General features: G+C 36.2%; 1 protein-coding gene across 12 annotated transcripts in view; it reads right to left on the bottom strand.

The window, feature by feature from the left end:
• The window catches only part of SPAG9 (sperm associated antigen 9), a 63,072-nt gene that overhangs the window by 13,936 nt on the left and 24,627 nt on the right, over positions 1–24,509 (bottom strand). For 2 of the 12 annotated variants that reach the window (XM_032199741.1, XM_032199745.1), the window contains exons 4-23: positions 22,252–22,346; positions 17,417–17,570; positions 13,721–13,931; positions 12,908–13,007; positions 12,115–12,236; positions 10,631–10,642; positions 9,505–9,519; positions 8,983–9,040; positions 7,877–8,029; positions 7,743–7,794; positions 7,171–7,301; positions 5,928–5,984; positions 4,889–5,062; positions 4,058–4,187; positions 3,684–3,776; positions 3,223–3,390; positions 2,361–2,532; positions 1,774–2,001; positions 994–1,189; positions 68–190 (exon numbers count right to left, since the gene is read on the bottom strand). In XM_032199741.1, the coding sequence (XP_032055632.1) occupies positions 68–190; positions 994–1,189; positions 1,774–2,001; positions 2,361–2,532; positions 3,223–3,390; positions 3,684–3,776; positions 4,058–4,187; positions 4,889–5,062; positions 5,928–5,984; positions 7,171–7,301; positions 7,743–7,794; positions 7,877–8,029; positions 8,983–9,040; positions 9,505–9,519; positions 10,631–10,642; positions 12,115–12,236; positions 12,908–13,007; positions 13,721–13,931; positions 17,417–17,570; positions 22,252–22,346 (2,444 nt within the window). Of the gene's footprint in view, positions 1–67; positions 191–993; positions 1,190–1,773; positions 2,002–2,360; positions 2,533–3,222; positions 3,391–3,683; positions 3,777–4,057; positions 4,188–4,888; positions 5,063–5,927; positions 5,985–7,170; positions 7,302–7,742; positions 7,795–7,876; positions 8,030–8,982; positions 9,041–9,504; positions 9,520–10,630; positions 10,643–12,114; positions 12,237–12,907; positions 13,008–13,720; positions 13,932–17,416; positions 17,571–21,418; positions 21,769–22,251; positions 22,347–24,509 lie in introns of those variants that run through there. The other 10 variants (XM_032199744.1, XM_032199746.1, XM_032199750.1 and 7 more) reach the window with 8 other exon arrangements.

Raw genomic sequence — 24,509 nt, 5'->3', positions numbered from 1 at the left:
CCTGTAGGGCCAAGAAGTACCTTTAAAATAATTTTTAAATGAATCTAAAAGATTATCATTTTCTTACCATCCGTTTTGTGTTCCAAGCCACATTGTCGGTAAAAGGCTACTCATTTTCTGTGCTTCTTCTCTCACTAGATCTTGCTCATTTGGCAATATTGCAACATCTTTATATAACTCTGAGTCAGTGCTAAAAAACACAGTTAAAATACATTGAATAAAGTGCACAGATTATTCAGAGTATAACATGGGTATTTACTTCATTGCTGTTGGCATCTACAGTTATTTGTAAGTATGTGAATGTTTAAAAAATAGTAACAGTACATAGAAGTATGTCAATCATACAAACAAACCTAATAAGAATGAATTTCTTAAAGTGGACATTTACTTATAAAAGGAAAGTTTAGGTTTCGTTCAAGCCTATTGGTCTTACTGATCTCTCCAGGGCAACGGCAGAAGAGTTGCAACATCAGAGGCAAGAGAAATACTTATAGAAAGGCTGAAACACCCTGAACTCCCAGTAATACAGTTGTGCCTGCATGCACAGGGGAAGATTTCAAACTTGCTATCATTTGAAATACTGTTTATTTTCAAGCTTCTCCACTGCTGTAATTACTCAGATTGATTATTCTCAGAAAGGAAACATATTTGAACAACCAATTGGCCAGGAGAAAATGACGGTTTCACATCAGAACAGGAAATTTCAATAGGCATTTCTAGATCAGTGCCATCAAGTCTGTAAGAGGACTTAGTGACAAACTGGTAGACACCCACTACTGCATTCTGTAGGTGTGTGTACTCATGTCCTATGTATTTCACAGATAAAAGACTATACCACCTCATGCACGCAGAACATTTTATAACAAGACTACTTACATAAAGGTCAATATCCTCTACAAGGAAAAAGGTAGTACTTTTGTCACCTGTGATCCTGAAAACATAATATTTTTATTTTTAAATACATTTTAAGAGGTGTAAGCTTTGACTATGTACCTAGGCTGATACACTGGAGATGCCTCTGTTGTATTCTGTACTCCCAGCGGATCTGTAAAGACATGCTCTGTGTAGACTCCGGTTTGTGCAATATCAGCTGGGTCTTCTCCTGTCCCTGCATTTACTTCTGTTGCTTCTGTTGCCTCCTCTGCAGTTGGAATGTTGTCATCTGCTGAATTACTTTCAGTTGCAGTATCTGTGGAACAAAGACTTAAAGAACTGCAAGAGAATTCTGAACTGTTCAAAATAGCCAGAGTGTGATACTTAGAACATAAGTGAAGAGCTGTAACAACCAGACAATCACAATCCAAATGTCTCATCTAAAAAACCCTCCGATCAGAAACAGAGTAACCTACTGAAGTTTCAGTATCAACAAGATGTCAAATGCACTAAGTAAATGGTTTCACTTCAATCTCTATTAAGATTTCATAGGATAAAGCAAATATCCTTATCCTTTGGAGTCATCTGTCAAGACAAGATCAGTGTTTCAATACTGGACAACTTAATAATAAGTTCTTTAGACCAGGCATGAGACAGACTTCACTCAAAGGGAATTGAAAGAAGCAACTGTCTACACCCACTTGATACCACTTCCACAAAGTTTTCTGCTCCAAATATGCAACGCAAGCCAGATTTGTAAGCCATTTTCCATACAGTGCTTGTTTTTATGTCACCACCGTTTAAAGACATGCTATTATACTAAATAAACATGCACCATTTGTTCCTCAGCTGCACCTAATGGTGTTTTCCACCCCTGGGATATGTGTACAGTTTTCATACCTGACTGTTTATCTGCCATTGGTGAGCCACCATTTGCATCATGAGCTATAGGTGCTCCTGCAATACCCTCTGCAGTGCAGCCAACCACTGTTATTCCTCCAAGCAAGCTATCAGTTTCCGCAGAGCTGTTGCTAGTCATACTTCCACACAGAGATGACTTGTCCACTTGGCTGGGATCTGCTTCTTGAGACCCTTCTTCTCCTGCAGGATAGTCTGTTTCCCTTGCCCCTGAACAAGATTAAACTTGCATGTTTCTTGTGGGCAAAAAGGAGAGCCACTTTTGTACCGAATAACAAACTAATTCCACAAAACAGTGGCACTACAGCACGATTTGTAATATAGCAGACAAAAAACTTGGTACTAGTTACTGACATCTCTCTACCTTTGAGTTAATTTAGGTCAAGAGCCAATTCAAGAGTGGAACAGTATAGCAGAAATCCAATAGCTTTCCCTTTAACTAAACATTTCTTATTGCTGTGTTACAGAACTATTTTTAACACACTGATCTTCAATTTTCCCTTGCATAAGAAAAACTGAACAAGATGCGCTTAAAAAAAAGTAGGAGCTAAAATATCATAAGTCTTTACCTGGTACACTAGCAATACAAAGCACATGAGAATTGCAAACAATGAAACTGTCCAGAATATTTCCGGGTTGATTAGCATCAATAATAATAACTTTTGTAGCAGAATGTGTGCTAGTACAGATCCAAACTAGACTGGATAATTCTTCCTGATGTTTCAGCTCCTTCTGCTGGTCCTGAAGCAAAATAAAGGCATAGTAGACATGAACAACAGAAGGTAAAGAAATAAGAATAGAATTATTGCCGTTGATCTTACATTATCAACTACAGAAATATACTTATCGCATGCTTATATAGATTTAATGCCATTGTAAAGTTACAGTTACTGACTTGTCCTCTATGGAGTTTGAATATTAAAGAAAAACATTTTATTCTTGTATAAAAAGAACAAAATAGCTACAACTGCACAATTATACAGCTAAAAAGTATAATGCTACAAAACAATGCTATTTACATGCCAGCTACCATGTTTGCTATCACCAGCAATTGAGATGTCCCAATGCACTTCACACCAAAGTTTTAGTGTGATTTCCATTCATTGTGTTAAGTTCATAAACTCATGAAAACTAATGTATACTTCAGCATTCTAGTTTTTTCCTTCCCCTCCAAAACAGACAGTACTGGCATAAGCAGTGCATCATTTTAATGTAAAATTGCCTTGCTCCTCATTTACCAACAAGCTGACACAGAAAAAAAGGCAAAATATTTTAGTCTTTCATCTCAATATCCTAAATATCTTGGGTTGACAATTTCCTGAGAATAATCTATTACAAAAACTGATTACCAAATATATTATTAATCTACAGATATACAGTAAAAGGCATTTAACTATAAAAACTATTCAACATCCTTTATGGTGATCTTACCTTGAGCTCTTGGTCTAGTCTATCTAAGCTACTTTGAGATCCTGTGCGCTGCTTGTTGCCATCTGCATCTGTACCAGTCACATCGTTGTAAAATACGCTAGCACCAACAACAGACCCGCCATCTCGCGTTTTCCCTCCTGACAGGTTTACTCCCACAGCACACCACAGCTTGAAAGAAAAATAAATATTTCACTTAAATGTTAAACTAAAGAAAAATAAAGTACGCTAATATCAAAATTATGATCTTTCTGCAGTCCACTTTAAGGAATTCATTAACATTAAAGCTATGTATATTTCCACTGAAGCTTAAGTTCTGATTCATCTATGATTTATTACAACTTATAAAACTTGTTAAATTTATAAGCTTTATTACAGAAAATAATTAAATCTAAAGCTGAAAAAATAATCAAGCTATAGGTCATCCAAAGTACAGTCTTGTATAATACCTCCAAACATCCTACCTTCATAGAGGTATCCTTTTCATCTAAAGGTCTCAGGTAAACAGGTACAGGTAAGTTTTTCATCTTATTGTCACCTTGGCCACCATTTGCTACCTACGCAAAAAAAAAAAATAATAATAATAATAATAATCAGAAAAACTTTCCCCTTTGAAGACATGTACAATCTTCATAATCAGTTGATTAGATTTTGTTAAACATGCTTAGTTTTGGTTTTCTTTAAAACCACAAGACGACTGACTTTTAAATGTCAAATTTGAGAAGAGCAGAAATGCTGGAATCACTCAAACAGCTGTGAAATACCACTGTTCCCTAATCTCTTAGAATTTTACAGAACAAAGTTGTTACTGTTATATTTGAAAACATAAGCATAATACCTGTTTGTACTTCTGAGGTAAACTCCAGCCAAATGCTTGTACTCTACCATCCTCTTTCTGGACATGTGCTTTCACTTGGCGATACTGTTCTCTTTTCTGCTCTCTGCGTGAGGCTAAACTGGCTTCAGTTCTACAGAAGAATCATTATTAAAAAAACCTGTTACTTAGGCTCTTCAAAATTCTGTGTCTATTGAGTTTAATGGAAGTTCCAATGACAAGATCTCTGGAAGTATCAGATTATCAAACTTTTGCAACATCACCTGTATAACACCAGGCTTCCTGTAGGCTATTTTTAAGGGACCTGGGAAATACGCAGCAAAAATCAGGAAGTCTACCATCAGTATCTCTATTGTTAGTATTCTTAAAAAAAAAAGAGTAAGTGCATGGGTTATGCACTTCTACAGGAAGCTGTGAAGTTGTAAACCAAAATTATGTATTGCCAAAAAGATGTACATGAGAGAAAACAATACAGATAGCAGTTAGCCTAACTCATGTTGTATTTTTCTACTGAATTTCAAGTGATAGTATTCACACAGCTATTGCTTAGCTACGATGCTTGGGAATAAAAGTGTACTGAATGCTGCCTCCTGTGCCTAAATGCACTTTATGGAAGGCAGTGATATTTGCCAAACAAAACACTACTGCCAGCTACCCAGAATAATCATCCACCACTGAGTATTTCAGTTAGCACTATGTTGATTTCTTAAGTATCAACATTCACTTCAGGAGAACATTATACTTCACTTTGCAGCAATGCTGTTTATCTCAGAAGACTAAAAGAGTAATTACTTGATAGATCATATCTAGTATTATAAAATCAAAGCGTCTTACTCTTCACTGAGGAATTCAAAGGCTTTAGATTTGTCACTAGGTAATTGAGATAAGGTGCTGCTTCTTTTCTTGACTGATGGAGTAATATGTGACGTTGGAGCATTGTATTTAACATTGACAGGAGGTTCTGGTTTCTTAGCTGTATTGCTAGATGAACTGAAGAGCCTGCTAAAACTGGAGTAAGAAAAAAGGAAAAGAAGAAAGATAACAGTTAAGATTTTTAATATACATCCTGACTTTCCTGTGCAGGCAAAACACTACACATGCTAGCCTTCAAGCCAGTTAAGACTAAAACTGAAGCCCAACACAGCAGCTACTGCACACTCAGAAACACTCTGAAAGAACAGACACTGATGTCAGTATTAAAAATTCTTGAAGATTTACTATCCCGTTTGTTTATTAAATTTATTGGGATCTTCATCTTGAATGAAAGTCTATAAGAAACCAATAAAATTAGCATGTGAACATCACAGCTAGAAGACAGTCTTATGATGCATATTAGTTCATGCACAGTGCATTCTAAAAGCCCCACCGACTCCTAGGGTAGGAAACAGATTAGTTATCAGCAAACCACAACATTAAGAGGATTATTTGATAAATAACTTATTGTGAATAATACCATTTCAGATTTAAAGAGCTTCAGGTTAGAAAGGAAAACTTGACAGTCAACTAGACTTCACAGAGAAAAAGGAAGCTGAAATACAGACAATCCACACAAGCTATTCAAGTTTTTATTTTCATAATAAAAAAAGAATCCATTAAAATGTTCAGAACAAGTTCTGGTGCATAGTCAGCTAGGAAAATTACAGCACTTTGGCATTTAACTTCAAAGTGCACAGCCATTCATTAAGTGATGCAGCTTACGATATATTTTGTCTTCAAGAACAGTCTTACCGAGCTGGCATGCTAGGTAACAAGAGGAGAACAATTAAGATATCTCTATCTGCCAAAAGATAATTAGCCAACATATAAAAGTGTGCCAGCTAATTGGTTAGGGTCTTTTATTTATTTTGTCCGTGAGTTGTGTTTCAATACTTACAACTGCCAAATACTTGATCTCTTCTTTTCTTGCATGGCTGGATTTTCTCTTGATGCTCTACAAGAGACGAATTTTAAATTTACTGAGTAAGCATTAATAAAAAGGAAAGGAACACAGTGTTCAATTTATTTAAAAAAAATAGGGTAACAGATAGTGAAAGTATCAAAGCCTATTTCTTCACATTAGCATTTCTAACCAGAGCACAACATACAAATTCTCACAGGATGAAGCAACACAAACATTTACATTTATTTGCATTGCAAACAACTGGCAAGTGCTCTGCAGACAGAAAAGATAAGTCTGTATAACACTTTACAATGAAAACAGCTGGAAAGCAGAAGACTTTAAAATGCTTTTTAAGGTATTTTAATCATTGCCTTTGTATTTTAAAAATATTGTTTTTCAACACATTAGTAAATAAATGATAAAGTGATTGCTCCTGAAGACACAAACAAACAGAGGTAAGACAAGAAGATTTCTACAAGAGAGAACAGCTACAAAAAAGCAAGCCATGGCTGCCTGGGAACACATATTTCTCTCTCAGACTCAAAGAGAAAATGGCTCACAGATATTAAAGACAATGACAAAAACAAATGTCACCATTGTACCTGACCAGCAGGCGGCAGCAAATGACACTTACTACTGGATATGGAACTGACTCAGGGGATGTGGCAAGAATTAATTGGGGCTGAGTTTTCTTTTTACATCATCCCTTCCAGACAACTCAGTGTTCAGAATGCAAATTAGACCAAACTGCATCCTTACTGGTTAATATTTAATAAACCTTGCAGTTTTCAAATTGTTCCCTCCTGATCTACCGAAGTTCTTACACGAGTTACACTCCATCTTGAAGAACTGTATTAGTATTTTGATATCTCAGCTGATAACTTGGCACACTTAAAGATTTGTGCATGCATACAGTATTTTTTTCCTGTACACCCAATTAATAGTAAGATTTCAAAGGTTTGTAATTGTTCTGAAGAACATGCATTTCTTCAAGGCATGCTTATTTTACATCACACGAAATAATACATTTTCACAAAGGTTTCATCAAAAAACCATTCTAACAAGGTAAGTTATATGCATGTAACATTAGAACAAACTTATTCAAAGACAAGTGGGGAGACAAGCAGCAGGTTGATTAAGGCCTCAGCCTACTGATCAGATCGCTCTGCAGTTGTTTTTTTTCCTTTAAAAAAAACTTGTGAAATCTAAGGAGCTCCAAAGATTTCAAGAGTCTTACCTTATCATCTCAGTCCATCGGACAGCTTCCTGAAGTTCCATCAACCTCTCTTTATACTGATTTCTTTCCATCAGAACACGAGCCATTTCAACACGAGTAAAACGCTTCCGCTGAGCGGTAGGGACATCACTCTGAACACACACACACACACAAAAAAAAATGAACAAAGGAGCACAGTACAGCATTGCAGAGTCAGCCTCTGCCTTCAGACAAAAGTCAGTTTAGGGCACAATTCCAGATTCCAAGTCACTGGGGCTTTGTAAAACTTTATTTTACCCAGTAGATTCTACCTTCACCTTCCTCTCCTCCCATCCTTTGTAATGTAGTTTAATCTAAATAAAAAGCAGTTCAAGAAGAAAGTGACATAATAACAGGCAGAGAGGAAAGAAGGAAAGCTAGAGATGGTAAGTTTACTTGTGCTCTTTAGGTCTTCTGTTTCCTTAATGTAGCGGAAGTTTTCTGCTATTACTTATTAAGCGATAAAGCTTAACTGCGCTCACTAAATACACATGGACTTCTAACATCCAATTCTGAATTATTTATACAAAATACAGATGCACACATACACCTACATCATCATCCTCTTTAGCTTTCTGTCTTGCTTCCTCTGCTTCTGCACGAGCTCTAAATACAAAATAAAAAATAGCTGCATTAGATACCACAATAATTTTTTCCTTCTTTTTCATAACCGTGGTATTTAACTTACTTTTTGAGCTCTTCTTCCAGTTCCTTATTCTTCTCTTCAAGCTTTTGCTTTGCTTGTTTTACAGCCTCCAGTTCACCTTGTAATACATCCTTCTCACAGGTCAATTCATCCACCTTTGCTATCAAATCATTCTTCACGACATTCAGTGCATTTCTACACAAACATTTAAAACACATCATTACAAGGATCGACTATGGTCTCATAGTTAAGTTAGCTTTATTTTTGAACTTGAAGATCCTCAAAATTTAAGTTTCTTACATAAAGCTACTATAAAAAGTTAGCTTTCTTCAACAGATTAAACCCTCCCACAAATCTCAAACACTGACAAAATACATTTGTACCACTGTATTTGAAAGAAGTAGAGATAACTCAGAACAGTTTGTTTACAGGTTGCATTCCTCAACAGGCCTCCAATGGATTAGATTCTACAGTTACAAGTGTGTTTCTAACAAAAGGTAGGAAGTTGATCTCATTAGGGCATAGCAATGCGTATCCTTACAGGGAAAAGTCATCTTTTGCTCACGAGGTCTTTAGTTTCTTGAGTACCCATTTAAGTTATGTATTTAGCCAGATCTACCTATAAATTAAAAATATTTATATGCCACCAATACTCTTACAAAAGAGCATATTTCAGATTTTCATGCATGAAGATACAAATTACTATTGATTTTTTAAATGAGAAGGAGAAAGGAAGACTGCCAGCCACCCATTTCACACAACTTGGTGTCACGTCTTCTGTCCTGATCATGTTACATACTACTATGGTGTAACTGAGTGGTCTCTGCACTTCTCTTACATGGGGTTTCACATCTACCTCTGTTCCACGTTAAAGTCGGAAAACATTCAGAGACTAATATAGGTCTCTATAGGAAGCATGCCAACAAATTAAGGACAAATGAGGTATATGGTTACTTTCAGGTACATTTTACACACTACATGTGTAAAATGTGCAGCTATGGAGAGCTCTGAGCAGGTATGCTTATTGTTTAACACTGAAGTGACAAGAGTCCAGCATTCTTTGATGACATTTATCTGAGGATTTATTTGGAAGCATAACAAAGTATCAGAGAAGGGCAGGAATTTTTTACATACACATTCACACTTACTTTGTCTCCAACAGTTGAGTGTTTTCCAAAATAAGGTTTTCTACCTCACGACCCATTCCTTTCCAAAGGAAACAAACACATAAGATTAGCAGATGAAATGGTTATTTTTACAAGCTATGTTTTACTTTTTGTCTAACAACAACTGAACATTAAGTATGTAGCTTGGCAGAGAACTGAGCTATCTGAAGTTTCAGGACCTACCTTCTACAATTAGCTTTCCCCTCCACCTTCTCAACCTGCCTTCAATTAAAGACTAATAGCACCCTTGGCTGACAGCAGGCTAGAGCTACCTCCACCTATTGTATACATTTTGAAGATGTTACAGTATTACTAATTAAAAAACAAAACAAAACAAAAGCATCATTGGGGAAGTACTACTCCATGAAAAGTTAAGTTTAAAATGCTTGTCTGTCTTTTATACCATGTAAGATTCAAAAGCATATAGATGATATATAAAACATGCTGAACAAAGCTCAGATTGCAAAAGCCCTGCAGACCTCCCCAGAGCAAATGATACCTTACCAAAGAAATTATGGTCTTTAAAGCCCATGCATTCCATGTAGAGCAAAAACAAGAACAAGAAATATTTCATGTAAGGTGTAGTATGGGTGAAGAGCAATAAAATATTTAGATTTATGAAATAAGAGTGAATTAAAACAAAGCCACCACCAATAATTTGAAGTGAAATGTGATGTGATTAGAAGCAGGATTTACATGGAAGATGTTAAAAAAAAGTTAGGCTCGTCACAACCATTTCTATTGGTTGGACCTCTTAAAAAAAAGAGTAATTTAATAGAAGTTCATCTTGGCTTCTGTGAAATAGTTTAGAAGCACAATACTTTGAAATGCTAAACCATTCAGTACAAGATTCAAAGAAATATGCTACTACAAAAAAGTAAACTTAGCTCTACATAACTAATTTAATATTATTTAAAATTCTGGAAATTAGTTTCTAACCCCCTAATGCTTGCATGCATAAAGTAGTCAGTTATAGTTTTTTTAAAAGCAACTTTTAGAAGAATAATCACTTTACATCTTATCCTGCACAGCAAAATTATTTTCCAATTAAACCTCCCACTGTTATCATATTGATGAAAATAGAAATTATGCTAATTCGAGGTCAACACAAGAAAGAAGTCTCTTAATGGTGGAGGCCTTTTAAAATATTCTATAAACACAACCTTTCAAGCAACTTTGATAGACTTAAAAGATATTTTGATAACAAAAAATGGTACTTAAATAGACATGCAAGTCAATTTCCTCTCTTGAAATTCCTCACTCTGAGTTTAGGATTAAAAATAAATGACATTTAATACTGAAGGAACTTGGATCACCTGAGGTTACTTTATCAATAACTACAGAAATTCCTTACACTACAGTCCAAGGGTTTTAATAAAACAGCTATTGCTTTTTATATGTTTCCAGTATGCATAGATAAAACTAGCTAGGATCACTTCCAACAGGTTTCAGGATCCTTTTTAATGCAAGAACAAAAACTAGAAAGCCAAGAGTGCAAAGGCAAAAAAAAAAGTTACCAAGCAGGGAAAAAATGCAGAGAATGTATTTTATGAGAGCAGCAGCCAAGAACGCCTAACTGTAGAAGCAACAGATTTCAAAGAATTTTTTTTTAAAAAAGAAGCATACACACCAGAATATTCCCCTGGGTATGCAGCCCAAGAGAAAACAGATTAGAGAATCCCAATTAACTATTTTTACAGATCTCAAAATTAAAAATAAATGGTCACAAAGTGGAGCCAAATGCTTGAAACACACCAACTATCCTGAATGTAGATGTGGCTTTTAAGCACCACAAAGTAGTTCAAATTATGGTTGTATTTAAGTTACATGGTGATTCTATAGTCAAACTATTAGATCACATTCTGCATAACATACATTTATAGCAGTATGTTCATTTTCCACATACTGGTATTTATAGCAGAGTGTATTACTGAAAATGCTAATGAAGACAGTAAAACCTTTGCTACATTATTCTAAAAAGTATATTATTTTTGCATATGGTAAAGTATGTATTATCAGAACACCCTGACAGAAATTGGATTTCTTTAAACAATTTGTCATTCAGATAAGAGACAGAAGTTGCTATATCTTAATATTTCTCCGGTACCTACATTTTTTTGCACGCAGAATGTGCCATTAGTTGTCCCTGTGACAGAGGGCAAGAGTTTTGGATGAAATATGTTCAGCAAGAATGGGATGGTCCTCACTGCTCAGGATTCAAAGCAGTACAGAGTAACATCCATGAAAACTCCTCTCTCAGACTAGGCCCATTACTCAAGTGGGAAATACTTGGCAGAAATGCCCCCTACGTTATATTAAGTTTCTGGTAGAAAGCAACCACCAGAAATCCAGACCACATACACAGTAGTTCTAAATTATTAATAATCTTGATTTCTAGCTTCTGACAGGGCAATTAATGATTTTCTATATGCAACCTAACACATGCACGAGATGCATCTGTATTTTATATGTTTTCCATAGTACCAACTTTCATTACTTCAAAATGAGGCGTGCACAGTGATATGTCCAAAAATAACTTGTGATAATACTGGATAGTCATTTATGGAAAGATCCATTTTTCCCCCCACATGACCTTTTAGCTCCTGATCAACTCATGTCCCCAAAACCTCCACTTTGTTCATTTAGCACACAAGCAGCAGCAAGCCACTTGGTGGAAAAGAGGGAAATGTGTTTCTTCCCCTTCCCCTGCTTTTAATTAATAGTCTGATTCTCCAGTTACCACCACTGCATTATACTGCAATTTTCTTACAAACCACACAACTTCCACAGAGTTGTGATAAAGCCAGGCCATTACAGACTGGCATAATGTGAATTAAACTACCTAAAACTGAAGATTACTTTGGTTGAAGATGTTATCTGACACAAAGGTTTTATATTATACTATACTCTATTTCAGTTTTCCCTATAAGTACCTAAAAACATTATGGCTGATAGTATATGTCATTTTTTTGCATAATTCCAATAACCACCTTAGGATGACAGTCAGATATTTTCATGCAAATGGCTCTTAACAGTAAGTCTACTAAAGACAATTATACACTCCACTAACAAAGAAAACTCCTCTGAACAGGATCTTTGAAGAACCATTCTTACCCAGTAAATCTGCACCTTCATCCACATCTCCAATTAGGCCAGAACCAGCAGATGACAGCTCTTCAAAGAGTGACTCTGTATTACGGTCAAATGCTTTGTTCTCTATGCCTTTGGTAGGAGTGCTGTTAAAGAATTAGAACAAACATATCAAAAAGGCAGAAGTCCATTCCCACTCTGAAGAATGTTTTCTCCATATATTTTTTTTTTGCCAGTAGTTCATTTGTTACCCTATAAAAACAGAATAAAAGTTTTAGAAGCTTTTGTCTTGAAGTCCTAAATGTTATTTTTATATGTTTTCCTAATGTTACCCTTCATAAACAAATGCCTACAAGAAGCAGACTCAGGCAAAGGCACTCTACCAGCAGTGGGATTCTCCCATCAGAATCTGAAGAATGCTGTAGCACTTGAGGAGTCAGTCCTAAATCCAGATTTTGAAGACTGGGTGGAATCACAAGAGGTCAGCTTAACAAACGCTAATATCTTGAAACCCAGATTCGAGTACAAAAGGCCTCTTGGTACAGACCCTCGAAATATGAAAAGAATATTTAGGTATTATTAAGCGTGCTATAATATGAAGTACCCTGCATGTTCACTTGAAGTATAGTGACAGAATGAAGAACTGCTGTTACATTTAAAACCTCCTGAGGAAAGAAACAGGGTCACAGAAGTAGGAGATTCATTATGTAACGCATGACTTTGGTCTTAAAATTTCAAAACAAGTAAAGAGATGAAAACTGAAGTCTGGTACCTTCTAAAACTGGTTTTCCTACTCAAATCACATCACACAACTTACCTAGAACCCTTATATCCACTGAGATCTTTATCCATATCCAGCTCTGGAGTTGACTCAATGATGGCCTGAACTTCAGACTTTTCTTCATTTTCATTTCCACCTAGGGAAAATCAAGTAGTATGTCTCCATAAATCAAAAATCACTTTAAATTGTGACACACAACATTACAGGCATTAAATTAATGTTAAGTTGATGATCAATTCAATATATCTGTGTTCAGAGACTTATTTAAGCAACTAAACAAGATCTATGGATTTTGATACCCTAGCACAGACATTGGAATTTCTAAGCAAGTCTCTCTTATAGACCAACTGAAATTTAATAAAGTTATTGTACAGCAGAAGTTTATTTCAATGTAGTTTATCAGCACTCTTAGAAGGCTTCGGTTTCTTTGGCATCCTCACTGAGAAAACACTATCCTTGCCTGTAACTGAATTGAAGTTCCAGTTGCAACTCTCAACAGTAATAGGCAAAAAATCATTTTTTAGAGAAGGCCTCTCTCTAATCACTAAATGGTCATTATTCCCCACTCCTTTATATTAGCAATCAAGGAACGTCTACCTCATTTCATGACTTTGTGTCTAGATGAGTGTTACTTCTGCTGCTCACAAGGGAATGTCATTTATGACTCTGATTCTAGAAAAATAAGGACTAATACCACCAATAAACAACAGACTTCTCTCACCAATATTTCATTCTCCTAAAAATATCAAGTAAAAAATATTTATCATTTCTGGCAGAATTAAGGCATTTCATTAAGGGTTATGTATAGGTCCATAATAATTCATTTACTAAAAAGTATATGCGGCTCACCAGTGGACACATTTCTTGTCTCTTGAGCTACCTGTACTTCAATATTCTTGCTTACGTCTGGCTTTTCACTCTGCTTATCTGTGCCCTTCGCAAGTCCTTCAACATCTTCCTTCTGAGGAGTTTCAGCAGGCAATGCAGGTATATCAGAAGCAGCCGTGGATGCTGGAGTAGTAGATTTTGAGCCTGCTTGGCTAACATCAGAGAGCTCATCCTAAAACGGATGAATTAGCATTGAAAAGTCAGCATAAGTTAAAATATTAGAAGAGTCATGGTTGTTTCTAAAGAACAAGTGCCAAAAATCCTACATTTTTCTGAAGAATATGCAGATCTAAAGAAATAGGAACGAAAAGAGTAACTTAAGCCAGTATTACCAGATTCATGGCTGTGAATAACTAAGGCTGTGGTTTCGCTCCTGTTAAGGAGGTTGTAACTACAAAATACACATCCTTATTTTAATACTATTTTAAAATCTGAGATTATAAAGTATACCAACAGGTTTATGATGCTTTTCTGTTAAGTATTACACAGCAGTGTGTATTCCCGTATTAGTAATCCTTCTAGCTGCACAGTAAATTGCTGACGGTCTTCCCAAAGCTGCTCTAAAATGTGCTTTTCCAAAACTCGTATAACGTCTAAAAATAGCCTCTCAGAGGATACTCAAGTACTGATGCAGAACACGCATTAAACTAGTGTAGAACTACAGCACGTAGAACTGTACCGGCATCTTAACTGTGACTTAAACAGCAGCATACCAGTGAACATGATCTCTCTGTAGATACAAACACCAACTGGTTATTTAGGCCACTGTTTTCCAAAGTGTTAGAGAAATATCTTTGGGAAACAGACGAAATACTGAGACTGCTACATGCAAAACGAAGGCAGGAAAGCAAGTCTTGACAAAAAGCTCTTTTATGGTCTTGTTTGTGAATCAGAGGTGAAAGCAAGGCTCCTAGGCATCCCGTGACATCTAACAGCACTCATCTGTTAGCTCAGGAAACCAAAACATGACAAGAAAGAAGGAAGTTTATATTTTGTGAAGCTTTAATTCATTGTACTGCTCGCATCCTTTTTCAAGAAGGAAGTGAAGCTTAAGTTTAAGGTTGCTTAAAAAACAAAAAACCTGGCAAGCAGACACACGTTCTTAGGTTTGCATTAAGTGCAATATTCATTCCAAGTGCAAGATTACTAGGAGTTGTAATTTTTTTATTTTTATTTTTATTTATTTATTTTACACTTTTGCTACTTCCTTGCAAGGTAAGACTTCATTTTCTGAGGGCAGGAAGACACACATCTGTGTATATCTGCATAAATGAAAAGCTTGCATCACATAGTAACATCTCCACTTGGAATTTGCAAGCATAGAAATAAACTCTTTCCTTCAATACCTTCTTATCAGTTAGGAAATTGATAGTAATTGACTTATTGATTTTGAAATTACCCCCAAAAGAAAATGAAACCAAGAAAATGAAGAAAACCAAGAAAATGATTTTCTTACTCAAGAAAATGAAACCAAGATTCTAAGGTGTTATGACATATTTGGTGTCCATTTCCAAAAAAAACTACACTATCTACCCAATTGCTTATTGAATTTGTTAAGTTCAGCCAATGATTCATACTTTACCAAGTAGTGACAGAAAGGAGGAAATGATACCTCTTACCAAGAGAATCCAGAGATCACACAAACACAGAATAAAGTCTTAACAGAGCCAATGGTTCTCTTCAAACATTTCTACATCTTTGTGTTCCAAAAGCATCCACTAACTGATGCAGCAGACTGACCACTGACTTTCACACACAAAACTCCAGAAACATGTCTTGATAGACAAAGAAAATAGTGAAGAGAACAGCCCTTTGCTTAAAGGGATTTCAAGTAACCCCATACTTTACATTTCTGACTTAGCTAGCTGAAGAAAAAAATGCAGTAGATAACTCTCAGAAACAATGCTCATTAAACTATTGTGAATGTTTGGTCCAAAAACTATTGAAAACGAAATGCAACTCCATGAAGTGCAGGAAAATCCGAATATCTCAAAGACCAAGCATTTGGAAGTCAGTGCTAACTTAGCAAATCTGACCGTTTTGGCAATGTTGCCAGCTTTCCTGAATACTGCAAAATTAGTTTAAAAATTAGATCATTAAAACTGGAGTAGTTGTGGCTCACCTGCAATACCTTGCAGAAATAAGTAGAAGAGAACGAATGGAACATACACAACTGTACTGAGTAATATTGGAAGACAAGGTAATGTTCCTTCTGTATTCCTACAGATTACTTTGCCTTTTTAGTCTGGGTTTCTCCCTGACACTTACTGTTGTGATACTTTACAAGGAATTACTGTCCATCAATGAATTGCAAACATGCCTGAAAGCAGCAGACCCTTACTTTGTACTTGTTAAAGTATTTAGAGAGAAAAATCAGAACTAAAAGAAAAAATTTCAAATTCTGGTTATGACCTCAATATATCATGTCATCCCACAGGTTCACTTCAGAAGTATTTTATGTTCACAAGTATAAATCTGCTTTGGACTAAAGAAACTTACTCTGACTGAATAGGCTTTAAAAGTTAGTTTACATTATTTTCCACATTCTTCTAGCAGAGTTGAGTGGAACTATACCAAGAAACCTTTTTTTGATGACATATAGTAGCCATTATAATCTTTCTAAGGGCACAGGATGGGATCAGAAACTCCCCTTTTTATTCCACCTCCACCTATTCTTAGTCATAACTAATCTGTATTACAGTCAGCTCTCCTAAAAAGAGCTCTGTCAATTCGTTGAAATCAATTGGCATGGGACAAAGGGAACAGGAAAACTAAAATCCAAGATGGCACAATGGGAATAGTGTGGTAAGTGACAGTTTTTTAGATTCAAACTCCTGTTGTCACTGATATCTTTTTATAATTCATCACTTCCCATTAGCTCCATGTGACCTCTAGATTAAAAAATAATAATAATAAAAAAAAATAAAGTTCCAGTTACTTCTGGATTGCTATTTATTATCAGTTTAGTATTCTTCTGCTGTATATTAAGTTCACTTTCCCCTCAGCTGCACACATCTTCAGAAATAACAGCACAACCATATCTCCTAGTACACCTCAGCAGCATCAGGAGGCAGAGGCTTTACACAGTTTGGAGTTCTTCAACCTGCTCCTGCTGTGTTCCTGCACCCTAGTCCCAACCACTAAGCTCACCACACACCAACACCACTCCTCTATTTTTCCCCTTTCTGCAGCTTGCTCTATGCCACCTCCCACTGCTGGGACACAGAACAATTGGAGAAATTATAGCCAAGCTACACATAAGGGAAATCACATCACAAGCTAATTTAGGAAAGTTAGGTCACTCAACTCTACGGTAGTCTGAGAGAAGGCAGCGGCTGCATTAGAGTACTGCCTATAGCCAAAGCTTTCCTTCCAAAAGGATATTGAGTTGGCAGACCTGCTTATCTAGTTACATACCTAGGCTGTAAAGAAATAGTGACTGGCCTTTCAAAATGGTCATTGGTCAGGAATAAACACTCTTGGGAATAAGAGAACTGCATTACCACTTGTTTGCAAAATACACAGCTGTGTAACCGAACGTGATTCAGGGTTCTGTCTCTTCTCTTTCATTTCCATTTTTCTCTCTACCGGCAGCAAAGTGTAACATTTTTATAGGGGTTTCTCGTAATGCACAGGACAGCCACACTAACAACTTACCTTCAGGCTTGTGTGGGATCGTGGCTGGCTTAGCTCGTGGAATTTCCAGTGCTCTGACCCAGGTGTTTCTCCTGCTTCTCTCTGAGCTTCAGGCGTAAGCAGTGCATCCCCTGGAGGTAACGGGAAGATGCCCAGTGATATTGGACGCTCCTTTCTGTTTGAAAAAGGACAGATTTTGTCAACTATTTCAGATGTCACATAGCTTTTCCTGTTCACCTCTAAAATCAGCAGGGAAGTCGTAAAGTTACAGGTTCAAATGTTCATAACCTGTTCTCTACTGAACATACAATGCAGCATATGCAGTTTGTATTACAGCACATACTAATTCCACATTTCACATGATTTGATTAATTGCAGATTGGGCTATTCCATGGCTTTAGGCAGCAACATTGATTGCACTGAATCTAATCTATAGCAAACTAACAGAAACATAACACAAACAGCAGTTTAAAACAGAAATGTCTACTTCAGAAAAATTAGTTTTCAGCAGCCACTCGAAACACTTTTTTTTTTTTTTGCAAGATACTCTCTAACAACTTCAACAACTATATCAGTAATATAAGCATTTGGCAAAGTCATAAGACATCGACCAAAAGTTCAAATTTAAGGTCACATGAATTATATTCATTTGTGTAACTGGGTAAAATAAACAGATCAAGGAATTACAAGTGTTAAAACCAGCCCAGCTAAAAAGTTTATAGTTTTAACAAAGACCAGTTCAGTACTCTGCTTTACTGTAGGGCCACAGGAAAATTTGAAAACAGCAAGAAAAGAGCAACCAATGCCATGACGTGACTGCTGCCATAAGTAGCAGTACTGACTATGTTACATCAACTACAGCTTAAGATTTACTTCAACAACATGAAAGGTAGATAACTTCATCCTAACTCCTCACTACCTTTGCTAACTTTATCCCTTCTCTACAACAAACAACATTTGGAAGTTCCAAAGCTTTGTATGTTGATCCCTTCCACAAAAGATTCCCAAATCCAGTCTTGCTATCAATAGTGTTATCAGTAAACAGAAAAAGATTAATACTTCCTGATAGCAAGAGACAAAAACATTGTGTAGAATGCAATTCATGGGATGCTAGAGCCAGCCCTGAGAAGGAAAAATATCAGCCAGGCATAGAATTGAGACAAAACAATGTATTTGTTGAGTTAGAACAATGAAATACAGAAGCAAAAAATGGGACCGTAATCAACCAGTGCAGCTCAAGCAAAGTTTTCAGTATACTGTAGACCAAAAGATCAAAGTGCACACAAGTGATGGCAGAAGACTGAGCTTCATGAGAAAATATTGCCGTTAACTATTCCTACGGAGATAATCCAGACAATATTGCGACCGGAGAGATTTTGTATATTTTAGCATTATATTGAGTCAAATCACCACCTCATCTTTTTAACAACCAGGCTTTTCACAAATTAAACTTAACTGTGACACAGTTCTATGCAGAATTAGTACCTACTTATAAGCTATATGCAAAACCACAAAAAGGAATGTTAAAAAGCATAGGAAAAACTTTTTTAAATTTTAAACCAAGAAGGAAAGTTAGTCAAGAAGGGATTGTATTTAGAATTTAATCAATTAAAAAGTCAGCAAAAATAGCAATATTTTAATGGTAAACGGTTTGGCATGAACCTTCGCAGTACAGAGATACAAAGATTCCCTGTCATAGGAGTCTCAAACTCTCACATTGCTCGTGTCTTGGTCTTTCATAAATATCGTTCCATCTTCAATTGTTAATTCAGGAGTAGTTTAGCACAGCAAATCAGGCAGCAAAGCAAGTAAAGCAAAATTAATCAGGGTTACAAAATAAAAAGCATCATATGGCTTGCATTTTTCAAAGTTACTGCTCTGATAAGTTTTCATGAAAAAAAAAAAATAGCCAAAGAGCTTAAGATAATTGGATTCCAGCAGTTACCGCTATTGTGATAGGTGCTGCTTTTCTTTAGATTTCCCACAACTCTCATGCATGCAGGGAACAAAGGACACCACATAAGCTTAAGTTATGATAAAAGACTGAAAACATTTCATTGGTTAAGAAATCCGGCAGGGAAAAAAAGGAAAAAAGAATCCCTTCAGTCCAAAAGAAAGCTTATAAAGCATGCATTGAAGGGCCCCTTGCTTTGGAAAACGCCTCCTGGAGCAATGGTTCGAAGGAGACAGATTTGTTTGCTTTGTAGTCTTCAGAATAGAGAATTGAAACAAAACAGGTACTGGAAAAAGAGTTCTCAGCTGAGAAGTGCTTTTTTGGTGGAATAGGTTCATTATAAAATTTATTTGAAACTATTTTGATGTGCTTAAAATACTGTTCAGGTGAATTGCAAGACTGCACTGTAAATGAAGTTTGAAAAGAGGCCTTATTTTGGACATTAAGGCTTCCTATGTGATGCTGGATGCCTGTATTAAAAGAAATTATCTAATTAGACTAAAGCAATCTCAACTTATTCACAGGTTGTTGACTATTCTGAAATAAAGCATTGAAGCATTCACAGGAACCTTTACGATAAACAACCAGATGCTCTGTTTTAACAGCTGGCTAATGTGAAAAACAAGACAATTCTTTTACAACTGGATTCCTTCACCCTATGTTTTTACCTTTTTGATATGAATAATAGACTAAGGAACTAAGCTCCAATTCCCATAACTCCTAAAATATATTACTAGGAAGAGTTGACTGGGGGGGGAGGGGGAACGGCTTCCAAAAACACTCAGATCCATGAAATATTTACCAGGGAAGGAAAAGCGCCTTACAAAAACATCTTAAACTATCTGACTCCTTAAATATAGGAACTGTAATGAAGTTTTCTGAACATGAAGCTCAATATTTTGCTGTGCTGCTTTTGTTTTGTTTTTAAGAGTTGGGGGTTATTGAATATGGGTTCAGGTTTTTTGCTCGTCTTAAACAAAAACAGCCCAACTAAACCAGTCTAGATAGTTACACTATTTCTCTGTATTTAATATGCATATTTATTCTCAATAATAACACATGGTTTTTAAGCTACTGATGGACTTGAAAGCTTTGGAAAAACCCGTCTGTGCTCAGAGACCTACATTAAAAAGCATACTACCATACAGCATCTACATGTGCCATGTATCAAGGAGAACATCACATGGCTCTTTCAGAGAACATTTCCAGCATTTTTCACTCTCAAAGTTTGTTTTTGCCCCTTTTTTTTTTTTGAAATTAAGTTCATCAACAGTGGGAAGCATGTCAAGTTTTCAGGTCAGAAAGCTACATTAAAATTTTCCAGTTGCTCTCTTTTTGTAATTATGGTACAAAAGCATATCAGGATTACTTTTGGTAACCATATTCTAATGTATGTCTGGTACTGCTCCAGGCAACTAGGACACAGAACATAACTTGAGGGAGGACAGAGAGCTGGCAGGTTGCCATACAAGTACAGAAAAGAGGAGAGGATAACATTTGGCTGAACAATAGTGAATAGGCTTTAAGAGCTCTAATGCTTAAATAATGAAAGATTTTTTTCCCCCCACAAACCAATAAACATTTTTTTTTCAATAGCGTAATCAACTAATTAGTATGTATTTGAACAATTATCAATTTGCTGTTCTTATGTAATTCTTTAGATTAAAAATTAATGGAATGTATTAGTACAAGGTCTCAGTCTGCATATATTTATGGCTACACATGATCAGCCAAATACCTGACAATACAATAAATGTGAGCTTGATTCATGAGATTGTCACCACAGCTTTTTTTTTTGCAGGTTACCATCAACCAAAACAATAGCTTTCTTAAAAGAACAAAAATACATTAACAGACCTTATAACTTGCTTAAGCAAAGGGCACCTACATTTGAATGCTTAAAAATATTACCACATTCCCAGTCCATAAACATTAAGTTTACAGAAGAATTTGAAATTTATGCACGATTTGCATCTTTAATTTGTCCTTGCTCTTTTTGTTTGACAAGAAAAGAGAAAGCAGAGAAAAAGAAAGAGCAGGAGAAGCTAAGGTTCAGTGGGTCAGAGTACCTGAGTATCCTTGGTAGGTTCTGCGTCAGAGCTGGCACACCAGTAGAAATAGAAAAGTGCACAAGCAGCAAAACAGAGAGAGATACCAAGATAGCCGAATTAATGACCACCGCCCCGCCAACGAAGCCAAACACAAATAGCAGCATGCATCCAGGATTCATGGCGCTGTGCTGGCATGGTGAAACGCCGGAACCAAGAAGGCTACACAGAGGCCGAGGGTGTATCTTTGTAGGCAAAGTCTGTCATTCAGCCGCTGCCACAAAAACAATGCCATCAGCAGCAGCTTTCCACTCTTCTGCAGCAGCTCCAAAGCAATGACATCACCTCTCCTCCCCCTCGCACCGAGCTGCCGGGCTCCTCGCAGCATCTATGCAGCGACGCAGAGACACAGCCAGCCCAGGAGTTCTTCTCCCCTCCTTCCACGCAGAGTTCATAGGCTAGAAAGCTCAAAATCTGCATAATATATTCACACCGAGCCCTTAGAACAAGTGGGTATCAAGATACACACCACCAACCTGAACACAAAGCAACAGCACGGTATCAATTATTTTGTCACAGCTGCTGACATTTTTTTCCTACCTACCTGAATGTAAACACCAAAAAAAAGCTGAAATTGAGATACACTTTGTACGTTAGCCTTAATGTTTAGCAGTACAACAGCAAAAGCTTTTCTCTACTAGTTTCTATGCTATTCTCTTACTGCATTCCAATCATACAACAAATCTTTCTGATTCAGCCAAATCGTTGTTGTAGGATTAAAGAACAAAGTCTTGCAAACACAAACGAATGGATTTTTCTTTCATTTCAGGGTGAGAGCATAATAAATAGCTTACCTAATTCTACTGTGTGTAGTGGATTCTAACTGTTCACCCCCTGTTAGCTGATGAAGTTTGGTTCTTTCCAAGTGCTCCATATAATTGTGAATCATCTGTTTAAAATGACAGAAACAGTAAAATTAATACTACTTGCTTTTAGTACAGTTGTGTAATTCTTAGCTAATACAATATATTTTTTTCTTGTAATGCTAAAAATAGTAAAAGCATTCAGAAACATTAAATAGATAAAGAAAGAAGTAAAATTATAGTGTGTAAGGCCACAAACCAGCAGAGAATCCCATAATTTTAAAAAAAGAGAACTTGTGAATTCATGCACAGGAAATATCCCAGCATCCAAAGTGCATGTAGTAAATTCAAAACTCTTGTTTATAATAAGTGCCATACTCAAATCCTTTTTAGGTGCTAAAACCTCTAATTATAGTAAATTAGAGTATCTGCTTGACATGACATTTTATTGCCTAACTGCAAAAAATCTGCAAAAGATCTGCATTCTCTTTCTCCCAACATTTAAATAAATTTAACTTCTCTTACAGAGAACACAGAAAGCTTTGGTTTCGAATCACCTAGATGGACTCCTCATAAAAAGGAGGGAGTGCCTGTGATTAGTCCTTGAGAAGAGCTCCGATCGCTTCCTCTCCTTCTGTGAAGAGACAGCCACGGGCCAACATGCTGACTCCTGCAGTCATGACTTATTTAATGAACCCTGATTCCAATCAGCCTAAGGACAATGCTGCTCAGCAGACAACTGATCTGGGTCGTGCATGGAGAGAAGTAGCAGGTATTGCCACATCATTCTAAAAGGCTAATTTGGACATGCATCTTCAGAATGAAAGATAGAAAAGTCTGAAGAGCATTGAAAGCCTGGAGAGAACCCTACATGACTATTTTTAGCATTTCTGTGCTCACATTCAACATTAATAGGGCACTCAGAAAAGGAAAAAAAATCATAGGTATATTGCACAAGAATTCAGTGCAATTTTTTTCCAAACCATATTCAAGCCATGTCAAAGGCTTCTTTCTGGAAATTATACCTATTCCGTAAAACTAGAATTTCTCAGAATCACAGAATATTCCGAGTTGGAAAGGCTCCAACAAGGACCACCATGTCCAACTTTTGTGGACGCATTTTCAGAACACCTTTATTAACAAGTACCTATACAACTAATACTATATAACCTTTTGTTTGTGAGGATATGTTCAAACATTAGGACTAAATTCAGCAAGACCTGGAAACCTCCACCTACATGTTTCTGTCAAGTCAGGCTTCATGTGTCCAAGGCTACTAAGACAGGAGTTCAATGCAAACACCAGTTGACAGCATCAGCTACATATGGATAAATATTCTTAGGCTAAAATTCTCATATTACGAACAGATTTAAGATATCCTGATTGATAGGCATCATATAAATCAACATTACATGACATACAGATCTTTTCCCTGCATTCAATCGAAATACTTTTTTCTGCTCTGAATTATATTATCTTGCTATTTTTAGAGAAACATTATATAATGTACTTTAACTGCCGTCAAAAGCTTACAAAATTTATCCTCCCAAATGATACAAATGCAGCATTTTACTACAACCACCTCATTTGTTTTCTGAATTATTTTTAAATGCTTGCTTATATGCAGAAGCAATCAAAAAACTGAAAACTCCACTTTCAACTACCCAATGTTTCTTGTTTTTTCTGTTTCCATCAAGGAATCAAAATCAGGTGTTCCAATATTTCCTGAGCAGGGTTGTACATAATAACAAGTCTATAATTCAGAAATCCTAGAGAAAAAACCAATCATGAATTAGTTTGAGATGTATATAAGACCATTCAGTATTGTTTGTATACCCCCCCCCACCATAGAAGGAAATTATTGCACAAAACTCAACCTACCTGGAAAAATGTCAATTTGTAGGGCAGCATTTTTTAAAAAAATAAAGTTTTACACAGAACATCTTGTTTTTCTTTTTTTTTTTTTTTTTTTTTTTTAAAGCCACTGAACAGAAGCTAAGGAACTAATACCTTTCCAAGGAACAGTTACAACATGGGAAAAAAGAGTAGGGTCAGTAAAATCTGTCTAACTTCCGCGTTTTACAAAATATGTTGTTTAACCTACTTTCTTCCCTCCCCTCAGCCTGTTATTCTTTTGTTTACTGGAATGTCTCATCATATTTATTACCCGCATACAGCGGCTAGAGGGCAGGTCAATTTAAAGGACTAAGCAGTTTAGTATTGCTCTGCAGATGAAAATAATGCTGATG

The sequence above is a fragment of the Aythya fuligula genome, chromosome 18 (assembly GCF_009819795.1).
Source record: "Aythya fuligula isolate bAytFul2 chromosome 18, bAytFul2.pri, whole genome shotgun sequence".
Taxonomy (NCBI): domain Eukaryota; kingdom Metazoa; phylum Chordata; class Aves; order Anseriformes; family Anatidae; genus Aythya; species Aythya fuligula.
This window is presented reverse-complemented; position numbering and strand designations above follow the sequence as displayed.